The sequence below is a fragment of the Mustela nivalis genome (genome assembly GCF_964662115.1).
Source record: "Mustela nivalis genome assembly, contig: HAP1_SCAFFOLD_632, whole genome shotgun sequence".
NCBI lineage: Eukaryota > Metazoa > Chordata > Mammalia > Carnivora > Mustelidae > Mustela > Mustela nivalis.
Window position 1 is genome coordinate 320,678 of NW_028136030.1, and position 18,368 is coordinate 339,045.

At 47.5% G+C, this 18,368-nt stretch overlaps 2 protein-coding genes and 1 long non-coding RNA gene across 4 annotated transcripts in view; 2 read left to right on the forward strand and 1 right to left on the reverse strand.

Moving 5' to 3' along the window:
* The window catches only part of LOC309857350 (ligand of Numb protein X 2-like), a gene marked incomplete at its 5' end in the record, with an annotated part of 436,750 nt that overhangs the window by 311,284 nt on the left and 107,098 nt on the right, over nucleotides 1-18,368 (forward strand). The window lies entirely within an intron of this gene.
* Nucleotides 1-18,368, forward strand: part of LOC309857346 — a 325,444-nt gene that overhangs the window by 261,924 nt on the left and 45,152 nt on the right. The gene's annotated exons all lie outside the window — the stretch shown is intronic.
* LOC309857342 (uncharacterized protein) overlaps nucleotides 4,212-18,368 on the reverse strand; it is a 49,829-nt gene continuing 35,672 nt past the window's right edge. Inside the window, exons 5-6 of one of the 2 annotated variants that reach the window (XM_082750060.1) lie at nucleotides 5,946-6,004; nucleotides 4,212-4,493 (exon numbers count right to left, since the gene is read on the reverse strand). In XM_082750060.1, coding sequence (XP_082606186.1) covers nucleotides 5,953-6,004 — 52 coding nt within the window. In that variant the 3' untranslated portion in view covers nucleotides 4,212-4,493; nucleotides 5,946-5,952. The remainder of the gene's footprint in view (nucleotides 4,494-5,945; nucleotides 6,005-18,368) is intronic. The other variant, XM_082750059.1, reaches the window with a different exon arrangement.

Below are 18,368 nucleotides of genomic sequence, written 5' to 3' on the forward strand. Positions count from 1 at the left end.
TGATGGCTCTATGATGTTATGGGCTGAACTGCATTGGTCAAAATGTAATCATCTTTAAAAAAAAAAAAGGATTTTCTTTTTTTTAACGAAATATGCAGGCTTGTTTAAGGAGCAGCTTCAATCAGCGGTTCCAAGGTTTGAATATTTGTGTCCCGCCCCTGCAAGACCTGCCCCCACCCCCAACCCCCTCCTCCAGCAAATTCCTATGTTGAAACGCTAATACCCAATGGGATGGTATTTGGAGATGGGGCATTTGAGAGTTAATTATATCATGAAGCTGGGGTCCTCATGAACGTGATTCATGCCCTAATAAAAAAGGTTCCAGAGGAGCACCTGCGTGGCTCTGTTGGCTGAGTGTCTGACTCTTGATTTCTGCCCAGGTCATGATCTCAGGATCCTGGGATCGATCTGGCTCCGTGCTCTGTGAAGAGTCTGATTGAGATTCCTTCTCTTTCTCTGCCTCTGCTCGTCCCCCTCCCCTCCCCCTCATGCTCATTTGCAGGCTCTGTCTCTCTCTAAAATAAATAAATGAATCTGTTAAAAACAATAGTATAAAAGAGGCTCCAGAGAGATCTCTTGCTCCTTCTACTGTAAGAGCAGGAAGATGCCAGCTATAAGCCAGGAAGAGGGTTCTCATCAGAACACGACCATGCGGGCGCCTTGGTCATGGACCTCCCAGCCTCTAGTACTGTGAGAAATAAATTTCTGTGGTTTATAAGCCACCCAGTCGATAGTGTTTTGTTATAGCAACCAGAACAGACTAAGACAGGTGGTTTAGTCAGGATCCAGGCTGTTCAATAGTTTCTAAGGGAGAAGTCATGGTTGAAAGAAAAATGTGCTCTTGGTCCGAAGTGAGCATTTCCCACCCACTCAAACATATTTCCTTAGAATTATTTAATTAATGAAACACTGCTGGGGGTGTTTGGGTAGTTCAGTTAGTTAAATGCCCGAGTATTGATTTTGGCTGGGGTCATGGTCTCAGGGTCGTGGTGATCGGCCCGGCTCTGCACTCAGAAGGGATTCTGCTTAGGATTCTTTCTCCCTCTCCCTCTGCCCCTCTCCCCTGCCACCACTCGCATGCTCTCTCTCTCTCTTGCTCTCTCTCAAAAAGTAAAATAAAATAAAAATAAAACACTGCAGGTAGAGACAAAGTTCCCAACGCATTCATCCCAACTGTTCTCTACCTCCCTCCCCAGAGGAAATCACTAACAGAATTCCTGTCACAGCGTAATGATGTTACTAAGGATTTTTGTCAAAATCTCTGCTAAAATCCTGATGTACTATGGCTAGACTTATAATAGCATCCAAAAAATTTTAATTAAATTAGTATAACATTCTAAGTGAACCAAAGTTTTTTCCTACTTATGCATCATACTGCTTTATGAATTATATGTACTGTATATAATAGATGCTATATTCTCAATTATATTATAGTACATTATATCAAATATTTACCCTATGCTGGACACTATGCAAAAGACTTTTCGCATATTCACTTAATTCTCACAATGACCTCTTCGGGATAAATACTTTTACCTCTGGCCTGCAAATGATAAAATGTAGCTTCAAGAAGTTGCTCGTGGATATAGAACCAAATGATTTATAAGCACGTGGGTCCATCTGACTTTTCAAGCCCATATTCAATATCGATCAGCTCTTTAAAATTTTTCTAGGTATTTTTTTTCTCCCAACAATTTATTTATTTGTTTCAGAGAGAGACAGAGAGAGTGTGTGCAAGCAGGGAGGAGAGAGGGAGAGAGAGAATTTCAAGCATATTCCCCACTGAGCGGGGAGCCCCAAGCAGGACTTGGTCTCATCTCCCTGAGATCGTGACCTGAGCGGAAACCAAGAGTCCGACACTCAACCAACTGAGCCACCCAGGTGCCCCCACATTTTTCTAGGTTTTTAAATAAAGATCAGCATTAGTCTAATTGCTGCCTAGTTTTGAAACATGTTCTTTCCGTTTTTTTTTTTTTTAAATTGGAATAATCATCCCTGATTTCTAAAATTCCTGGCTACTAGCACTCATCCCCTTCCCCATGTAATTCTGGAACAATTCTGAGAGGCTGGGCTGCAATGAGAATCCTGCTTGATGGCATGTGCTGGGAGACCCGAGGCTGGACGTGTGGCAGGAACAGGTGCCCACGCACCCCCAGCACCGGGGAAGACCCCATCCTGTGTCTGCTGTCCTGGCCAGCTATGAAGAGTACCCCCATCTCACACTCAGTGTGCCCCGGCGTGGGCACTAAGCTATACGTGGCTCTAACCACAAGGATGGGACATGGCCAGTCAGCCCTCCATGCCCATCTGTGCTCAAAGAGGTCTGAGCAACTCCAGGTCGCAGAGTATCTTTGTGGGCGGGGCACCGGAGCTTCTAACACCCGCGTCAGAATCTCTGGGGGGGGGGGGTTACGCGTGTGTTCATGAAGGGTGCCTGGGCGGAAGCGCACATCTAGGCCTGTGAGGGGTGCAGGGGTGAATGGGGAGCCCCGCCCCTCAAGGAGCTCAAGCCGCACACGGTGAAGTAACAATTTCAACAGCATGAACGTAACCCAAAATCCAATAAAAAAGTGCCCCGCGGGAGGTGTAGCAGACAAGCTAGTTCTCATCCAGGAGTGGTGAAGTCAGAAAATAGGTACAGGTGTCTAGGAGCTCTGGGTAGACTGCAGGGAGGCGGCGGCCCTGCAAGCAGCACCCCCCTTGTGTGGTCCGGACTTACACTGCCTGCAGAGGGCAGCGCTGGCTCCCTGCAGGGATCTAGACCAGGGCCCCTAACTGTCTGGGGGCTATCCGTGTTCCTGCTTACTCCATACCGCAAGCCCCTCCTTGCAGCAGAACAGGGGGCTGGCTCCGGGGAGGGCCTTGGGGAGTCATAGGGGAAGTTTGTGGGCTCCTGAGGGAAGACTGAATAGGGAGGTCTTTATCTCACATACCCTTGAACAACCTCATGAAACTCCCGCAAAGGCTTGTCTAGCCCCTGGAGGCCTTTCTGGCCAGCCAGGGCAAGTGGCGGTGGTGGGGGGGACCGGGGAGGCCTTGGGTTCTCTCCCAGCAGATTTTCCCCTGCCCTCAAATGTGTCTTATGTACTGACATGCCCGGTTGTTCTGCTGGCTTGACAGACAACTCGGCTTCCCCTTAACCAGACCCCTCCTCTTCAGAAGGCAGTTTCCCTGGACAGATTTTTTTTTTTTTTGAGGGTTCACACCTGACCACAAAGCGCCTCTCACACACAAATTCCACGTATTCTCTGCCAACAGAAATTCTGGTGACTATGATGTTCTCTACCTTATTCTGTGGGTCCGCTGAGGCTTGGGGAGATTAAAGACTTTCCCCAACATTTTACAGATCTAAATCAAACTTGAATTTGAGCTCAGGCCTGGCGTGTGTATCCTTGGCCTCACTAGTCCATGGCCCATGGAGTCATGAGGAAACAGAGGTCCCACACGGGCCCAGCGACACTGGTCTCTGTCATCACCCACGGTAATGGCAGATTTGCTCTATGTCCTCCTGTGAGAGGGATACTGAGGTGATGTGCCAACCCCGTATCAATAAAGCATTTGTTGATCTTTACTGAAGTCTGAAAACCCTCCAAACGTGCCTGAGGGTTCCCTGGGGGCAAATCAGGGTGCCTGTAGAGGGATGGAAGTGACATCACCACTGCCCAGGCTGGGGGTGCCCGCCTTCTTCTGCCCACATTCCCCAGGACACAGTCAGGCTGGAGCGTTCTAGCTGTGAGAGACCTTCAGGTATAAAGCAAGGACCTGGAAAGGCTCCTGTCCTCTAACCCAAGCTCTGACTCAGCTGTGGAGACCAACAGCCTGGGCCACCAGCTGCCGTGGGGGGCAGTGCTGTTGGTGGAGTGCTTCCTGGTTTTTATTATACATCTTTCTTCCAAGGCCTGGAAGTTCTCCTGCGGTGGCTCTGCTCTGTCTCTCAAGAACCCTGTTGTCCTGCTGGACGTCCAGGTTTCACGTACCTACGAGGCAGTCCCAGACCCCGAGAGGCCCTCCAGCCCTGCCATAGTAGCATCTTCTGATTAGCAATGGTCATAATATTGGTATTGGCCCAACTACCACACTACCACGACTTAGGTTAATGACAGCCTTGCTCATTTCCCAGGCTACAGGCCAAGGCCAAGTTCTGTATCCTGCTGCTGGCCTTTTGTCTTTGCCACCCTGTTTCTTACCTACAAAGCTTTGTTGTTGTTGGGTTTTTAATTTTTTTTTAAAGATTTATTTATTTATTGAGAGAGAGAGAGACAGTGTGAACAGGCGGGAAGGGCAAAGGGAAGGGAACCCAAGCAGATCTCCCGCTGCATGCGGAGCCCACGTGGGCCTCAGTCTCAGCATCCGGAGATCGTCACCCGAGCCAGAATCGAGAGTCTGGGGCTTAACAGAATGAGCCACCGAATGAGTCACTAGACGAGCTTTGGCTTTAAACCTCTAACTCTTGCTCTTCCGTATCTTCAGGACTTTCTGCAGGAATTCCATCGCTGTAATAAACATAGGAGGAAGTAAGATCGAATGAAAGATGGAAGAAAAGGATTGCCTTCCCTTACCATTGTTTGTGGGCAGTCTGAGCCCCCGACAGGGGCTCCTGGGCCCAGGAATGAATTGTCGGTAGAAGCGGATGATGGGACCTACGCCCTCGGGCTTGGAAAGACTGCCTGGCCCGGCCAGCCTCCCCTCAGCTGCAAGCCTTATTATTTGTTCACCATCAGCCAACTCTTCTTAAGTGCCTGGTGCTCTGCGCTCCTTGAGGCTGGGCTTGCGTGTGACTCCACAGCTGGGCCCCATCTCCCACCCCATTTCCACGTCTCACGGAGGCTGGCGTGACCTGCCAGCAGCCTGCTGGGATGACCACATGGCACAGACGCCTTCCCTGGAAACCTGAGCCGAGGCTGGGCCCAGGTGGCCCTAGTGTGGTTTCCCTGGAGACATTCCCTCCTCGCCATGGCCCTGAGTGGTCCTGAAAGTCTGAGGACACCCCCACTCTGTGGAAGGCACTCAGTCCAGCTCCAGGGAAACAGGAAACAGGGGACAAGAAATGGAGGATGCCGTGGACGCCGCCTGGAGCTTCTGTTCGCTCCCCACCATGAGACCTGGCTTGGGACTTGGAGGAGCCCCTGTGGAAGGAGCTGAGCCTATGGTTGGGCCAAGGGGCAGGAACGGGATGCGTGGTCAGGACCCTGTTGAGCTCAGGAAATGGTGGAGTTTCATTGAAGCTGTCATGGAGGGTTCAACAAGGTTCAGAGCTGAGACTACCCTGACCCCTTGCACTTGGCAGTGCCCCAAGAGGGAAACCCTGTGCTCATTAAACAGTCACTCTCCTTCCTCCTTTGTCCCAACTTCATTTTGCATGTGGGCATTACGCACCCCCCCCCTTTTTTTTAAAGTTTGGGTTAATAAACACAGAGGAGTAGCCTCTGAAGGTCATGAGGGGCAGGAGCCCTGTGACAGGACAGTGGAATTTTCCACGCCAGGGAGGCTGAAGTGGGGTCCCAACCCACTTGCAGGGGGGCTGTGGAGGTGATGAGCCCCTAACAGCAGTGGTTGTTGGCCTGTGGGGAGACCAGAGCCTCAGCACGGATCCTGAACAAGACTTCCTTCCTGGCAGGTACCCAGGTTCATGGGCAAGAGGCACAGAAGAAGGGCAGGGACTTCTCCAAAGGACAGCAGCGTCTCCTGTTTCCCTAGTGATGGGTCACCCTCAAAGTGGCAGAGGTCTTCTCTGCCACTGTTGCAGTGGTGGGAGGCTGGACCAGCATAGAACGACTGAGGAGAATGAAGGAATACATTTCTTGCAGTTCATACTTCTTGGAACAAATTTATACCCATGCTACTCCTTTATAAACACACAAGGTATCACAATGACCAGAAGGCCCTTAGCCTTCTGGCTTGAGCCCTTGCCCTGTGCTTTCAACTTTATTAAAAGATTTACCTACCTGGTTCTTAATGATTGGGGCCTGGGCCTGGGCTCCCTTGTGTGGCTCTAGGCGTTAGTCTTGGGGAGGGGGAAGATAAATAAAATACAATGAAATAAAAAGGCACAAGGATTTCTGGACTTGGGGATATAACAAGATGCCGTGAAAGAGGAAACTAAGAATTCAGCCAGGCACAGGCAACAGGAGACTCAGAGGCCAAGAGCCCAGGCTGTGAGGGACCAGGTTGACGGCCCAGGCTGGAGCTCCACAGACCCTCAAGAAGCTGCAGTGGCTGCTGTTCTGGGGGCCCAGAGCAGGGACTGAGTCTTTGGAGGAAACTGGATACGTGATAGATTTCTCAAAACAGAAACTGAATCAAGCAGTGGGGAATATAGATAGTAAAATCAACCCCACATCCCTGATTATTTTTATACTAAGCTAATTTTAAATGCTCTATTTCTATAGGAATCAGTGAGATTTCCACCCATCTGCGGCTCCAGCCCCTTATTTTTTTTTTCTCAGTCTTCCCACAGCCTTGTTTCTTTCTTTCTTTTTTTTTCTTTTTTTTCTTTATTTTTTTTTTTTTTACAGCACCCACTAGAATCTCAGGAAAGCACGTTTACAGCCCTGATGCTACAGGCAGCCATTTCTCATACATGGAGACACAAACCTGTTTCTCCAAGGACAAAAGCATTCATCACGATCATCATTATTATTTTTAATATAAGCCCCTGTGATGCATTCTCCCTGCTCTGAATTTCCATTTATTTGAATACTGGCACTTCCTAGTAAGGATGTCATGTTTCTTGCAGATAACCCCACAGGGCGGCTTGCGGAGGGAGGGAGAATCAGAAATGGGGAAAGGAGCATGAAGAAGGTCAGGTTCCTGGGGTGGGGGAGGGGAGGATGTCGTCACCATCTGCTCTTTCCTCCAGGCGGCTCTGGCTGTGAGTGTCTGTGATGAGAAGTCATGTTTTCTCATCCTCGTCCTCTGTCAGCTTCCTAATTCTTTGAATCACATCTGTCTTCTCCACCAACCAGATTTCATGAAGCCCCGGTCCTTGTCTTCACCTCCAGTCCCTGCCACAATGATGCTCAACATACACTTATTTAAAGAATGAGCAGCTTCTCTCCCGTCCACGGAAGGGCATGCTTGTTGGTGATTTCCAAGTAAATTTAGAAAACATTATTGAGGTCTGTTTCTTGCAAGCCACTGTGCTAGAAACTTTGAGATTGTACCTCACTCCTGATTCTTAACGGGATGTGCTATTGGTTAACGGTGTCTCTGTAACCTTGAATGGAAACTGTCCTAGTGAGGATTTGATCCAATGGGTGGTGGCTCGGTGGCAAAGCGCAGGTTCAGAACATGGGGAGCTATGCCCATGGACCTCCCCACACCCCTGCAGGACCACGCTGGCTGACAAGAATCTGAGCAGCCGGGATCACCCTGAACATGGATCAAACCCTAACAAGAGTAGAAACGACAGCCCTCTTATAACCTCATCGTTTTGATTGATAATTAAATCTTCAGAGAGTAGAGAGTATGTTTTAGAGATCTTACTTGACCTCTTCAAGTTATCAATTTAATCCAAATAGTTTTCTCATTTTCATTTCCATTGTTTTGATTAATAATTAAAGCGTCATTAAATAAAGAAATTTATTGTGAGGTAGGTTCACCAGAGGTCTGCTAAATTTCACTGGTTCCAGTTCTAAAAAATTTAAACAGATTGAAGATTTTCTATCTTTTCATCTTCTTTTTCTTTTTTAAGCTCTATTTTTGTCTTTCTATACCCATCACAATCTCGATTATACTCATACTCAATGATTCACCCCAAAGATTTTAAAATATAAAGAATTGTATTTTAAGTATAAAGAATCTGAATGTTAGCTCATAAAAAATGTAAATTAAAATTAGTTTGTGTTTTCAAAACATTCATTCTTTAAAGTCTGAAGTTTACAAAGTCATCTAGGAATTTTAAAAGCAGGCAGGTTATAATTCATGAATATCAAAAGTGTAAGTCAAAATTACTTAAATGAAATTGCAACTTTTATTTATATTTTTGAAAAAGTGGTTACACCCTATTAAATATTTTTATAAAAATAAAGCCAGTTACAACTCTAGCATTGAAGATCCATCTCATTGTCAAGGTTGAGACTCCGTGTCATTATCTGGCCCATGTTGATTTTCCACCTTTATGTACACACATTTGAAAGCCCTAGGAGCGGAGCACTCCCCAGCCTCTACTGCGAACACCCTACTAGCCAGCACCTGCCTGGAGCTAGGACTCAGAGGTGAGGAGAAGCAAAGAAATGGGCATCAGCCCCTCTGGGAAATGAGATTTTTGCTATGCAAGAACTGATTGCATTTATGGGAAGAGGAAGGATTTGACAAGTTGATACATTCCTCTTTCTCTTCTCTTCTCTTGAGCTTCCACAGTTCAGATTCTGCCTGGACTCCAAGGAAGTGCCCCTCCTGGTGTCAGCATGCAGATCTGCTCAGTATGTGAGTCGTGGGGCAAGAGAGTGAAGTGTCTCCCTGGGGCCTGAAGAGGGGTTAGAGGTGTGGGGAGCACTGAACCAGCCCAGACCACTGGGTCCTGAGTAACAGAGGTGTCATATTCTTTAAGGAATTGATTGTCTCTCTGAATGTGACCCCTGACACAGGGTCCCATGGCAGGCGCCTGGTCTGAGAGTGCCACTATACTGACCTGCCCCATGAACGTGGAGAGAGACACGTTCTTGCTCTCAAGAGTTAGACTGGGGGAACTTTCGAAGTCTGGGCAACCTTCACCCGCCATACCTATAGGACCATAACCAGAGGCTCCCTGCTTGTGTGTTGGCTGGCAGGCAAGTTGTTCCCAGGCTCTGCTTAGCTGATTTCAAGCTGGTAGATGAAAGACACTGCAGAAGGCATCTCCGACCCCCCACTGGCCTAGAATCAGAGCCTTCCTGAAACCTCAGGGAAGACCAAGGGGCGTGCTGCATGGACACTGGCAGACCAGTGAGACCGGAGATGTGTTTTCTGGAGGGACTTAGAGATGGTCCATAAACTTTCGACCTTAGGGAAGGCGATGCTTCAAGGAAATTACATTTACTCTGTTTGACTTGAGTGTCTGGTGGCCAGGCAGGCTCATATAATTAAAACCATCTTTAATTGGGTGCATTGCTTATTGATTTGCTTAGCTATTTATAGCCTTCCTTGTTGCATCTCCCCAGACTCTGGGGAGGGAGCGGGGAGAGGGAGGCGCGGGGATGTCATTCCCTGTATCCCAGGACCCTCCCTGTGCCCCAGTTTCACCAGGGAAGCCCAGGGCTTAGTCATGTTTGTACTGGCAGCCCCTCCAACACAACGATGCTTAAAATAAATGTCACCAGAACACATGACTGGCAGCATTTACATCTGTTTTGTGTGTGTGGATTCTGGAAAATCTACCCTACCCAGTTCACTGATTCCTGCATTAATAAAGGCAACTGCTCCTGTTTCCTGAGACCTTACTATGGGCTCACTGGTAGTCCTCGCTGAAAGCTTCTGAGGAAAGCTGTGTTTACAGAGGAAAAAATGGAAGATCAGTAACAGGTGCCTTCACAACAGTGCGGAGTGGAACCGGGATCAGTCCAGGCTCTGAGCATCCAAGGCCACGTCACCCTCACCCTTTCCAGTTTTGTCTTATGCTGGTTAGTTTCAGACTTGGGACCTCCACAAGGGGCCCCAGCCCAGCAAAGACACTGCCAGTGGGCTCCCCAGGCTCTGCCAGTGCCCACCCTCCCCACACACCTATTGGGTCCTGACAGCAAACTCCCACCCCTTAGTTCCTGTACTTGTCTCTGCTTGATTTGGCGGATGCCCCATCAACTGGAGAGACCGAGCTCACTGCATCCTGTTGTTCTGTGGCTGTGGCATCTGCCCTGCTCTAGATTGCACACACATGGCCTTGACCTCTCTGAGCCAGTGACACAAAGGGACCCATCACTGCTGGCCTACAAGAGCACCCTGACACAACCCCCTTCTTTTCCTTCCTCTCCCTTCCCCAGCTTTGCTCCCAACATTTGTTAGGCAAAGTTGTTCTTCCAAAAGCCACATTTTGAACGAGAAGCCCAAAGGGGACTAGGAAATCCAACATGTATACATATTTGAGCCAATTCTCCTGGATAGACAGTTTCTTTACCATGGTGGGAGAAACAAACCAGATGTGAACTGTTTCACTCAAAGAATCTTGGAGAAAACGTGCTTAACACAGTGTCCATCTTATACCCCCCATCCCACACCCACTGTTTCAGCCAGTTCAAGCTGCTATTCACAAGATATCCTGCACTGGCTGGCTTGTTGGCTTAAACAACCAACACTTCTTTCTCGAAAGTTCTGGAGGCTTGGAAGCCCAAGATCTAGGCGTCTGCAGATCTAGTTGTCTGGTGAGAGCCCTCTTCCTGGTTTGCGAGCAGATGGCTACCATTTTCCTGAGACCCCTGGAGGTGAAGAGAGATCTTCTTTCTTCTGTCTTTTCTGCTAAAGGCACTTATCCCATCATAAGGACTCCAGTCTCCTGACCTACTCATCTCACAAAAAACCACCTATTAATGCCACAATATAGGGGATTTGGGTTTCAGCATGTGACTGTGGGAGGGGGGGTGCCCGTGGTCTACCGAAGCCATCCCAAAACAGAGCAGGCTCCACATCCCACAAATGTGGGGTTATTCACAGCTGGAGCCCCTCCAGGAAAGCACTTGGAGCTTGGTGAAGAGTGAAGGAAGGACAAACACAAAAATCTCACAGGTGTGGCTCCTCTGATTCTGTTGGAATATTAGGGTTCCTTTAGATTAAATGAGTCCTGGGTAGCATCTGGCCCCCACCCTTAACTTGTAGTACTCTGAGCTAACAAACTAGGCACCTAAATACAGACAAAGCAGGTGGTGTTGCAAGCCTTTCATACACCCAGGGAGCCTTTGCATGCTGTCTGACTTTTGAATTATCCCAGCACACCAGGGTTCAGCAGACAGGAAGCTATTTATGGAATCGCAAGTGAAGAAGCTCGCGTCTGTTGCAGCGGAAAGAGAGGCCTGACTCTGTGCTGACATCTTCCAGGGGACGACATATTAACCCTCTAATTGCAAGCTTCTCTGGGTCCAACATCTAATTTGCATGGGTCTGACATCTGATTTGCATGACCAATGGACAGACAGTGGGGAAACTCACACCCGTCCCTGATGAGATGTTTCATACCACAGAAAGAGATGCCTCTCAGTCCAGACAAAGGTCCTTGCTCAGACTTTAGCCTGTTTGGTAGTGGGCAAGCTCACCTGCAGACTGGAGGCTGAGTTATGTCTCGGTATGGGATAAATGTCAAGGCAGATTTTTAAAACTGAAACTACAATGTTAAATCTACTTTCATTATGTGACAAATAAGACTGTCCAAATAGAATTATAATAATAGAACGTTTAGAATAGAAATGTAATAATAGAACATTTTAAAAATCTTAATTTTTTAAAAGATTTTTTATTTATTCATTTTAGGGACAGAGAATGAGAGAGAAAGAGAGTGAGCACAAGAGCGGAGAGGGTCGGAGGGAGAAGCAGACTTCCCGCAGAGCAGGGAACCTGATGCAGGACTCGGTCTCCGGACTCCAGGATCATGACCTGAGCCGAAGGCAGAAGCTTAATCAACTGAGCCACCCAGGCGCCCTAAAAAAAATCTTAATCTTTTCAGTTAAGAGGTGGAAGAGCAGAGGGAGAGGAAGAGAGAGAATCCCAAGTATGTCCCACGCCCAGCGTGCAGCCTCACACTGGGTTCAATCTCACAACCTCAAGATCATAACCACGGCTGAAATCAAGAGTCGGATGCTTAAGGGACTGAGCCACCCAAGCGCCCCAAATGAAAGTGTTTTCTAAATCACTTCTATTGAATCTGTATTCAATTGGCAAGTCAACATCATTCCTTTCCAAGGGATGGTAGCATCCACAACAGCAGGTGGAAGCTGTTCCCTACAGTGGCTTAGGACAGGTTATTAGATAAGTGATCAGAACAACTGGATCTTCTCTCTCCCTGCAGTCACACACCACCTTGCTCTACTCTGCTCGGAGCCCACAGATCTGTGACTGCATTGACAGGGCTTCTCATCCCTGGCTGTCTGCTGGTCTTGGCCTGTTGGTTTTGGCCAATGGAGGCGTGAGTAAGAGAAGGGGGGGGTGCAGCCCAGATGGGCAGGGGCTGCCTTCCTCTGCCAAAGGCCCCAGCTCATACCAAATAGGCCTCTCCTTTGACTATGGCTCCGAGTTTCTCTAACTCCCATCTCCTCTTGTCTGGTTGGGCCCAAGGAGATGGTGGCTTCCCACTGTCCTTAGTGCCAGGGCGGGTGTTTTTTGCCCTCCCTTGTTGGATTCCCTCAAACTTGGCTACACCTTTATAAAAAGTCCCTTGGTCACACTCTTCTAGATTACTCTGGTTTTTTTTTTTTTTGTTTAAGATTTTATTTATTTATTTGATAGAGATCACAAGTAGGCAGAGAGGCAGGCAGAGAGAGAGGGGGAAGCAGGCTCCCTGCTGAGCAGAGAGCCCAATGTGGGGCTCGATCCCAGGACCCTGAGATCATGACCTGAGCCGAAGGCAGCGGCTTAACTCACTGAGCCACCCAGGCGCCCCTTTGCTTTGTTTTGTTTAAGATTTTATTTATTTGCTTCACAAACAGAGATCACAAGTAGGCAGAGAGGCAGGCAAAGAGAGAGGGGGTGGGGGAAGCAGACCCCATACTGAGAAGAGAGCCCGATGCGGTGCTTGATCCCAGGACCCTGAGATCATGACCTGACCCAAAGGCAGAGGCTCAACCCACTGAGCCACCTAGGTTTCAGCCATCTGTTTCCGGGTGGAATCCTGACTGACACAGGTGGGAAAAACGTAGATGAGAGCATCTCATAAATGATTTCAACACAATCTGCCTGCGAACCTACAACTCTTCTGGCAGGGAGATCCATTCACTCAGCAAACATGTATTGAATTCCACTGTATGCCATCTACCGTGTCAGGTGCCTTTATGCAACTTAGAGATTGGAGTAGTTATCCACCCAGTCTGGGGCTGGACAGGTAAGGCATGCAGGGCTTTCCAGAGGAAGAAACATGTAGAACCAGGAGTCTAAAAGATAAATAGAAGACACCAGAAAACAGGGAGAGGGTCAGAATGTTCTATGCATGGAGAACAGAATGTGCAAAGACCCAGGGACCACAGGGAGCAAGGTAAGGTGGAGAAACAGAATGTCTTCAGCAAGGCTGAAGGAGGCCGGCTGGCAGGATGTGAGGGACCAGATCCAGCAGGTGTCAGAAACCGTGGCAGGACCTGTGACTTTAGACTGAAGGCAAGGAGCAGTCATGAGGGCTGTAAGCCCAGGTGGATCTTACCTCGGAGTGGAGGAGCAGAGGGACGGAACAGGGGTGGAGAGGTGGAGAAATGAGTTAGGAGGCCCTTGGAGGATCCCAGGTGCCCAGATCTCTGACAGTGGCAATAGGATGAGTAGAAGCGAATGGACTCAAAAGGTATTTGGGAAGCAGATGCGCCTACCCATCATGGTCTCCCTGCTTTTGTGGCTTCACTCTGACCATGGTTCTCACTCTGACTGTGGTTCTCATGATGTTGCTGACCTGCTCACCGGGAGGTTCCACGCAGCCCTGCTTCTCTGAGCCTGTCCCCCGCTTCAGCCAATCTCCTGTCCTGGGCCCCCACTTCCCTGCTCTGGCTCATCAAAACTCTTGTGAAAACCCAATGGGGACAGACGTATTTGCTTGTGCAAACCCAGGTAATGTTTTTATAAGTACTGGGATTGGGCTAGCGTTGTTAATGTGTATGATCTTCTCTAATCCTCATATAATTCAAGAAAGTCTTTATGATTATTCCCATTTGGCAAACAAGAGTCTGCAGGCCCAACCTCCTGAACCAAGTGGCACGGTAGCCACATGACCCCAGACAGGTCATGGATGTGTCTATCTCCCAGGTCCATCCTTTCCCCAACAAGACACGCTGGATTCAATTTAGCTGTGTTATATAAATTCCTACAAATTAAGGATTGTAAATTCGAGCAGCCTTGAATCTCAAGCAACACATGAACTTTCCACCAGCTGGTATCAGCCAAGCATACAAACAGAGACATTTCCTTAAAGGTAACATGATACGTGGGGAGTGACACCAAGATCCAAGTCCCATCTGTGGGTGGCTCCCACGCGCACGCCTTTCTTCTCATCAGCCCACTGCTGTTTGTTCCCAAACCAACAGAAGGCTGACTCCTTACAAATTTTGTTCTGCAATTTTAGCATCCAGCTGATGGCCTCCCTGCTTTTTTAGCTTCTTGTCTCGCTCAGGACATACGTGTGGTTAGAAAACTAATATAACTGTTCTTGAACTCTATAAAAATGTTGTCCCTTAACCATAAAACTGTCAGCTCTTCGGAGTAGTGAGCTCCTAGCACATAGCATGAGCTCATGAAGAGGGTGTTAAATGACAGGGAACTGAAGAACACTTTGAGACCATCCAGCACACCCCAGTCCTTCGAGAGGACAACATTTGACCCTTCACTGCCTCATTACCACTTTGTGGTGCCCTGAGGCCATTGCCATGGAGAAGCGGTCTCCTGAACCATCTCCCTGACCCATTTCACGCCCTGACCCCTAACTTGCTTTCACCATTGGACTTTTCTGTCCAGGTCAGACTGCACAGCCCTGGCCCCGGGCAGGTGCCAGGGGAGACACACAGGTCCCTTTCCCATTGGCCACTCTGCTGCCCCAACAGTTTCCCCCAGCAGCAATGATTCTTTGCCCTAGGGCTGTGATGACAAGTTCTGAAGGCTATGTGATAAAAACATCAGAAGTGCCCACAACTTCTGAGGTTACACTTAGTAAGTGGGGCAAACACCATCTTCTGCGCTTCCGTTTTGTTTTGTTGTGTGATGGAGAACCACGATGATGTGTGTTTGCGCTGCTGCCCCATGGTGCCCTCTCTGAGAAAACCCTGAGACCTTGCCGGCAGTGGGATCTCATCTCAAGGTCTTGACTGGTGTTCATGAATCCCTGTGGGAGGACGGAAGGCTGTGACCTCACAGTCTTCTTCCAGGCAGGCTTAAGGGGGCCGAGAGACTCAGAGAGTAGCTGGCAAAGAGGGACCCAGCCTTTTTGGGAAATTACTCTTTGCTGGAGAAGAAAGTGGCAAAGCCAGGTTCAAGGTGAGTCATATTCCCTTGGTTTCTTCAGAAGCCTCCTGATGCCCCCATCCCCAGAGTTTGCTAGGATGATGCTGAGGGCACCCATTCGCTCTGCCCAGCACACAGAGGAAACGACCGTGCATCTGGCTCTTTGTGAGGACCTACTTGGGACCTGGTTCAAGGTGATCTCCAGAAAGAGAACACAAAACCCCAGGAAGGAACTGTAGCCACTTTTACAACAGAAAAGGTAAAAATGTAAATAAAAGTAAAATTCACCTCGGGAGCACATAACTGTCCTGAAGTCAGTCCCTGGGTAACAAAGCATGTGCTTTTTTCTGATTGCCCATCTGACTACCTGAATACCAACCACCCAGCGCGCACCCAGAGGTCTTAGACACATAGTGACTGAGCCTTCGGGAAGCTTTTCATGTGGCCGAGAAGATAGGTGAGAGAGGATATGGGTCACGGAGACAGAGACGGAGATTCCACAGACCCACAGGCCCCAGGAACAGGGACCAACAGCCAGGAGGACACCTAGGTATGGAGGTGGAAAGGGCTTGTACCTTAGAATCAATGAAACTTCTATGACCCTCGGCAGATCACTTCACCTTCACCTTACTAAGCCTCAAATTTCTCTGCTGTAAAAATCAGGATAATAGCTCCCTGGGAGGGTTCTTGGAATACTTCGGACATCATATACAAAGAGGACCTAGATCCTAAGAGGCCCACAATCAAGAATAGCTTCACAGAGAAACAAACTCTGCTTAGTTGCCAAAGGAAATTAGGAAGGTGGTCTAGGTCAAAATGCCCTCCCACCCACCCACCCCAGAAGAGTGGCGGGGAGTCTTCACCATGAGGATTAGCTCACCCATCTCCCACAGAGGGGTTTTGGAGGGACAAATTGCCTGTATCACATGCTACAAAATAAAAGTTGTTGCAGAAGGAGTGAGTGATAAATGATGGAATCTCCTGCCTGATTGTTATGGAAAGTGATATTTAGAGAGGAAAGAGTTTGTAATCAGATAAAGCAGAGAAACTGACAAAGGAAATTGATTACGTCCTGAAATGTTCAACCCAGCTGACACAGAGCAGGCTCCCTGCAGAGTTTCATTAATCAAGGGGGAGGTGGTGCAGGCTGAGACACAACCAACAGCCTGGATTTGCCCAACCAGGAGACAGAGCTTGCTTCTGTGCAAGAGAGCTGCTCTCACTGGAGGAGAGCGAAGGATCTGTTCCTCGTCCTTAACAGAAGCTGCGATAGAAATGTCAGAACACTGCACATGTTTTATAAGGAACAAAAACATACACCTTCAAGTATCTTCTTAGTTCTACTTTCTGATACATAGCCACCCAGTTATGAATAGAATACCACAAGCAAAAATTTGACAGCTTCTTTGGAAAAAGAGTTAATCACCTGTTACTCTTCACCTGATCTGAAATTGATGATGGCTCTTTGGTTGAAAAGTGACATCTCACAAGATGCCAAACATAAGAGCTAACAGATGGTAAAACGTGGTTTTCTCTGTGTCCTGGCACATGACTATTATGAAAGTTGCTGAGGAGTTTAATACTGTTTTTAAAGCCCATAACATTTACCAAGTCAGTTCTGTCTCTGCCATTATTGGATGGTTTTTCCCTTTCTCAAAAATATATTTCTTTTTGTGTGTATTTTTTTTTATTTTGAAGTTTGTCAGACTTGCAAATATAGACATAAAAATAGACAGGCAGCAACCCTACATCAAGAAATACAATGCTGTTTGAAATCCAGTCAGAGCTGACAGTTTCTGGAGATGCTGGGCTGCTGCCGAGGTCACGGGAATGGGTCCAGTTGTCTCAATGGAGTCTCACCACCTTTGAGATGATGGGTGCATCACTAACCACTCCAACCCTCAGTAGTCTCCCCTGTAAATAGGGTTAACAGTAGGAGTAACTGCTTATTATAATATATTATCTACAACATACTATTTGTGGCTAGAAAAACAAGAAGTCATTTAAGGAGACAGCTCCCCAGAGCCTCATCCGGGCCACTTACAGGAAGGTTTCAGAAACTAGACTTACTTGGTCTTTCAGGGACGATGCTCACTAACCCAACCCAGAAAAACCTGTAGGGGAGATTCTTGGAGCAATGGGCTTCACAAAGCCCAGAAATCCCTGGCCCATCTATTATATGTATTTTTCTGTTCACGGGTGTCTGCTCACCATGATGCTGCAGAAAAAAAGAAAACAGGAACCACTCTGGCCAATTTCAGCCTATTAGAATTTAATAGATGTAATTTAATATATGTAATAATATTTAAATATTTAATGATTTAATAATATTTAGTAATTTAATATGCATTTTTATAGAATCTTTGGAAGGTCTGAGGGTCATGGCAGGATGTTACCATGGGCTCTCATTCTCTGCCCTGGGACAATCAATTAAAAGGGCTCTGAACTCTTTTCTCCCTTTACTTCTTTATTCAACTCTCTGCGGCCCAAAATGTTCCTAATTCTGTGTTAGATTCTGAAGCACAGAGCTAATTTTTGTCTTGGATTTCAGAAATGTACCCCAATATTCTATGTATCTGTTTCTTGAGACTTTGCTTTGATTTTTATTCAACTTTTATTTTGAAGTTTCCTGTTTTACTGGTGTTCTAACTTTTCAAATTATCTCAACATGATTTTATAGGAGAGGAAGACCACAAGATATAAAGACAAATACTTCAATATTTCTTTGATGGTTTTTACATCAGGGTTGTAGGGTGCAGGGTTATTTGGTAAGAAGCTATAATGATTTCTAGGGGTGCCAGAAGGTGGTATCTTTTTTTTTAAAGGTTTTATTTACTTATTTTAGAGATAGAGATAGGGATATATAGAGAGAGATCGCACATGAGTGTTGGGGGGAAGGAACAGAGGGAGAGGGACAAGCAGATGCCACTCTGAGCACAGAGCCTGAAGTGGGGCTCGATCCCATGACCCTGAGATCATGACCTGAGCTAAAATCAAGAGTTGGCCACTTAAACGACTGAACCACCCAGGTGCCCTGGATAGACTGTATCTTAATGCTAAGCTACAGTTGTGCTCCAGGTGCTGTGGGAACCCAGTGGCAATCACCTGGAGAGAGTAGGCCATGCTTTGCAGGAGAGGTGATTCATTAACTGAAACCTACCAGTCAACTGGGACTTGGCCAAGGTAACAAGACAGGGAAAGGTGTTGCAGTCAGAGGAGAGAGAAGAACATGAGAACATATGTTGACTTGAGTAGCTACAAGTCCTTGGTGGTAGAGAGGC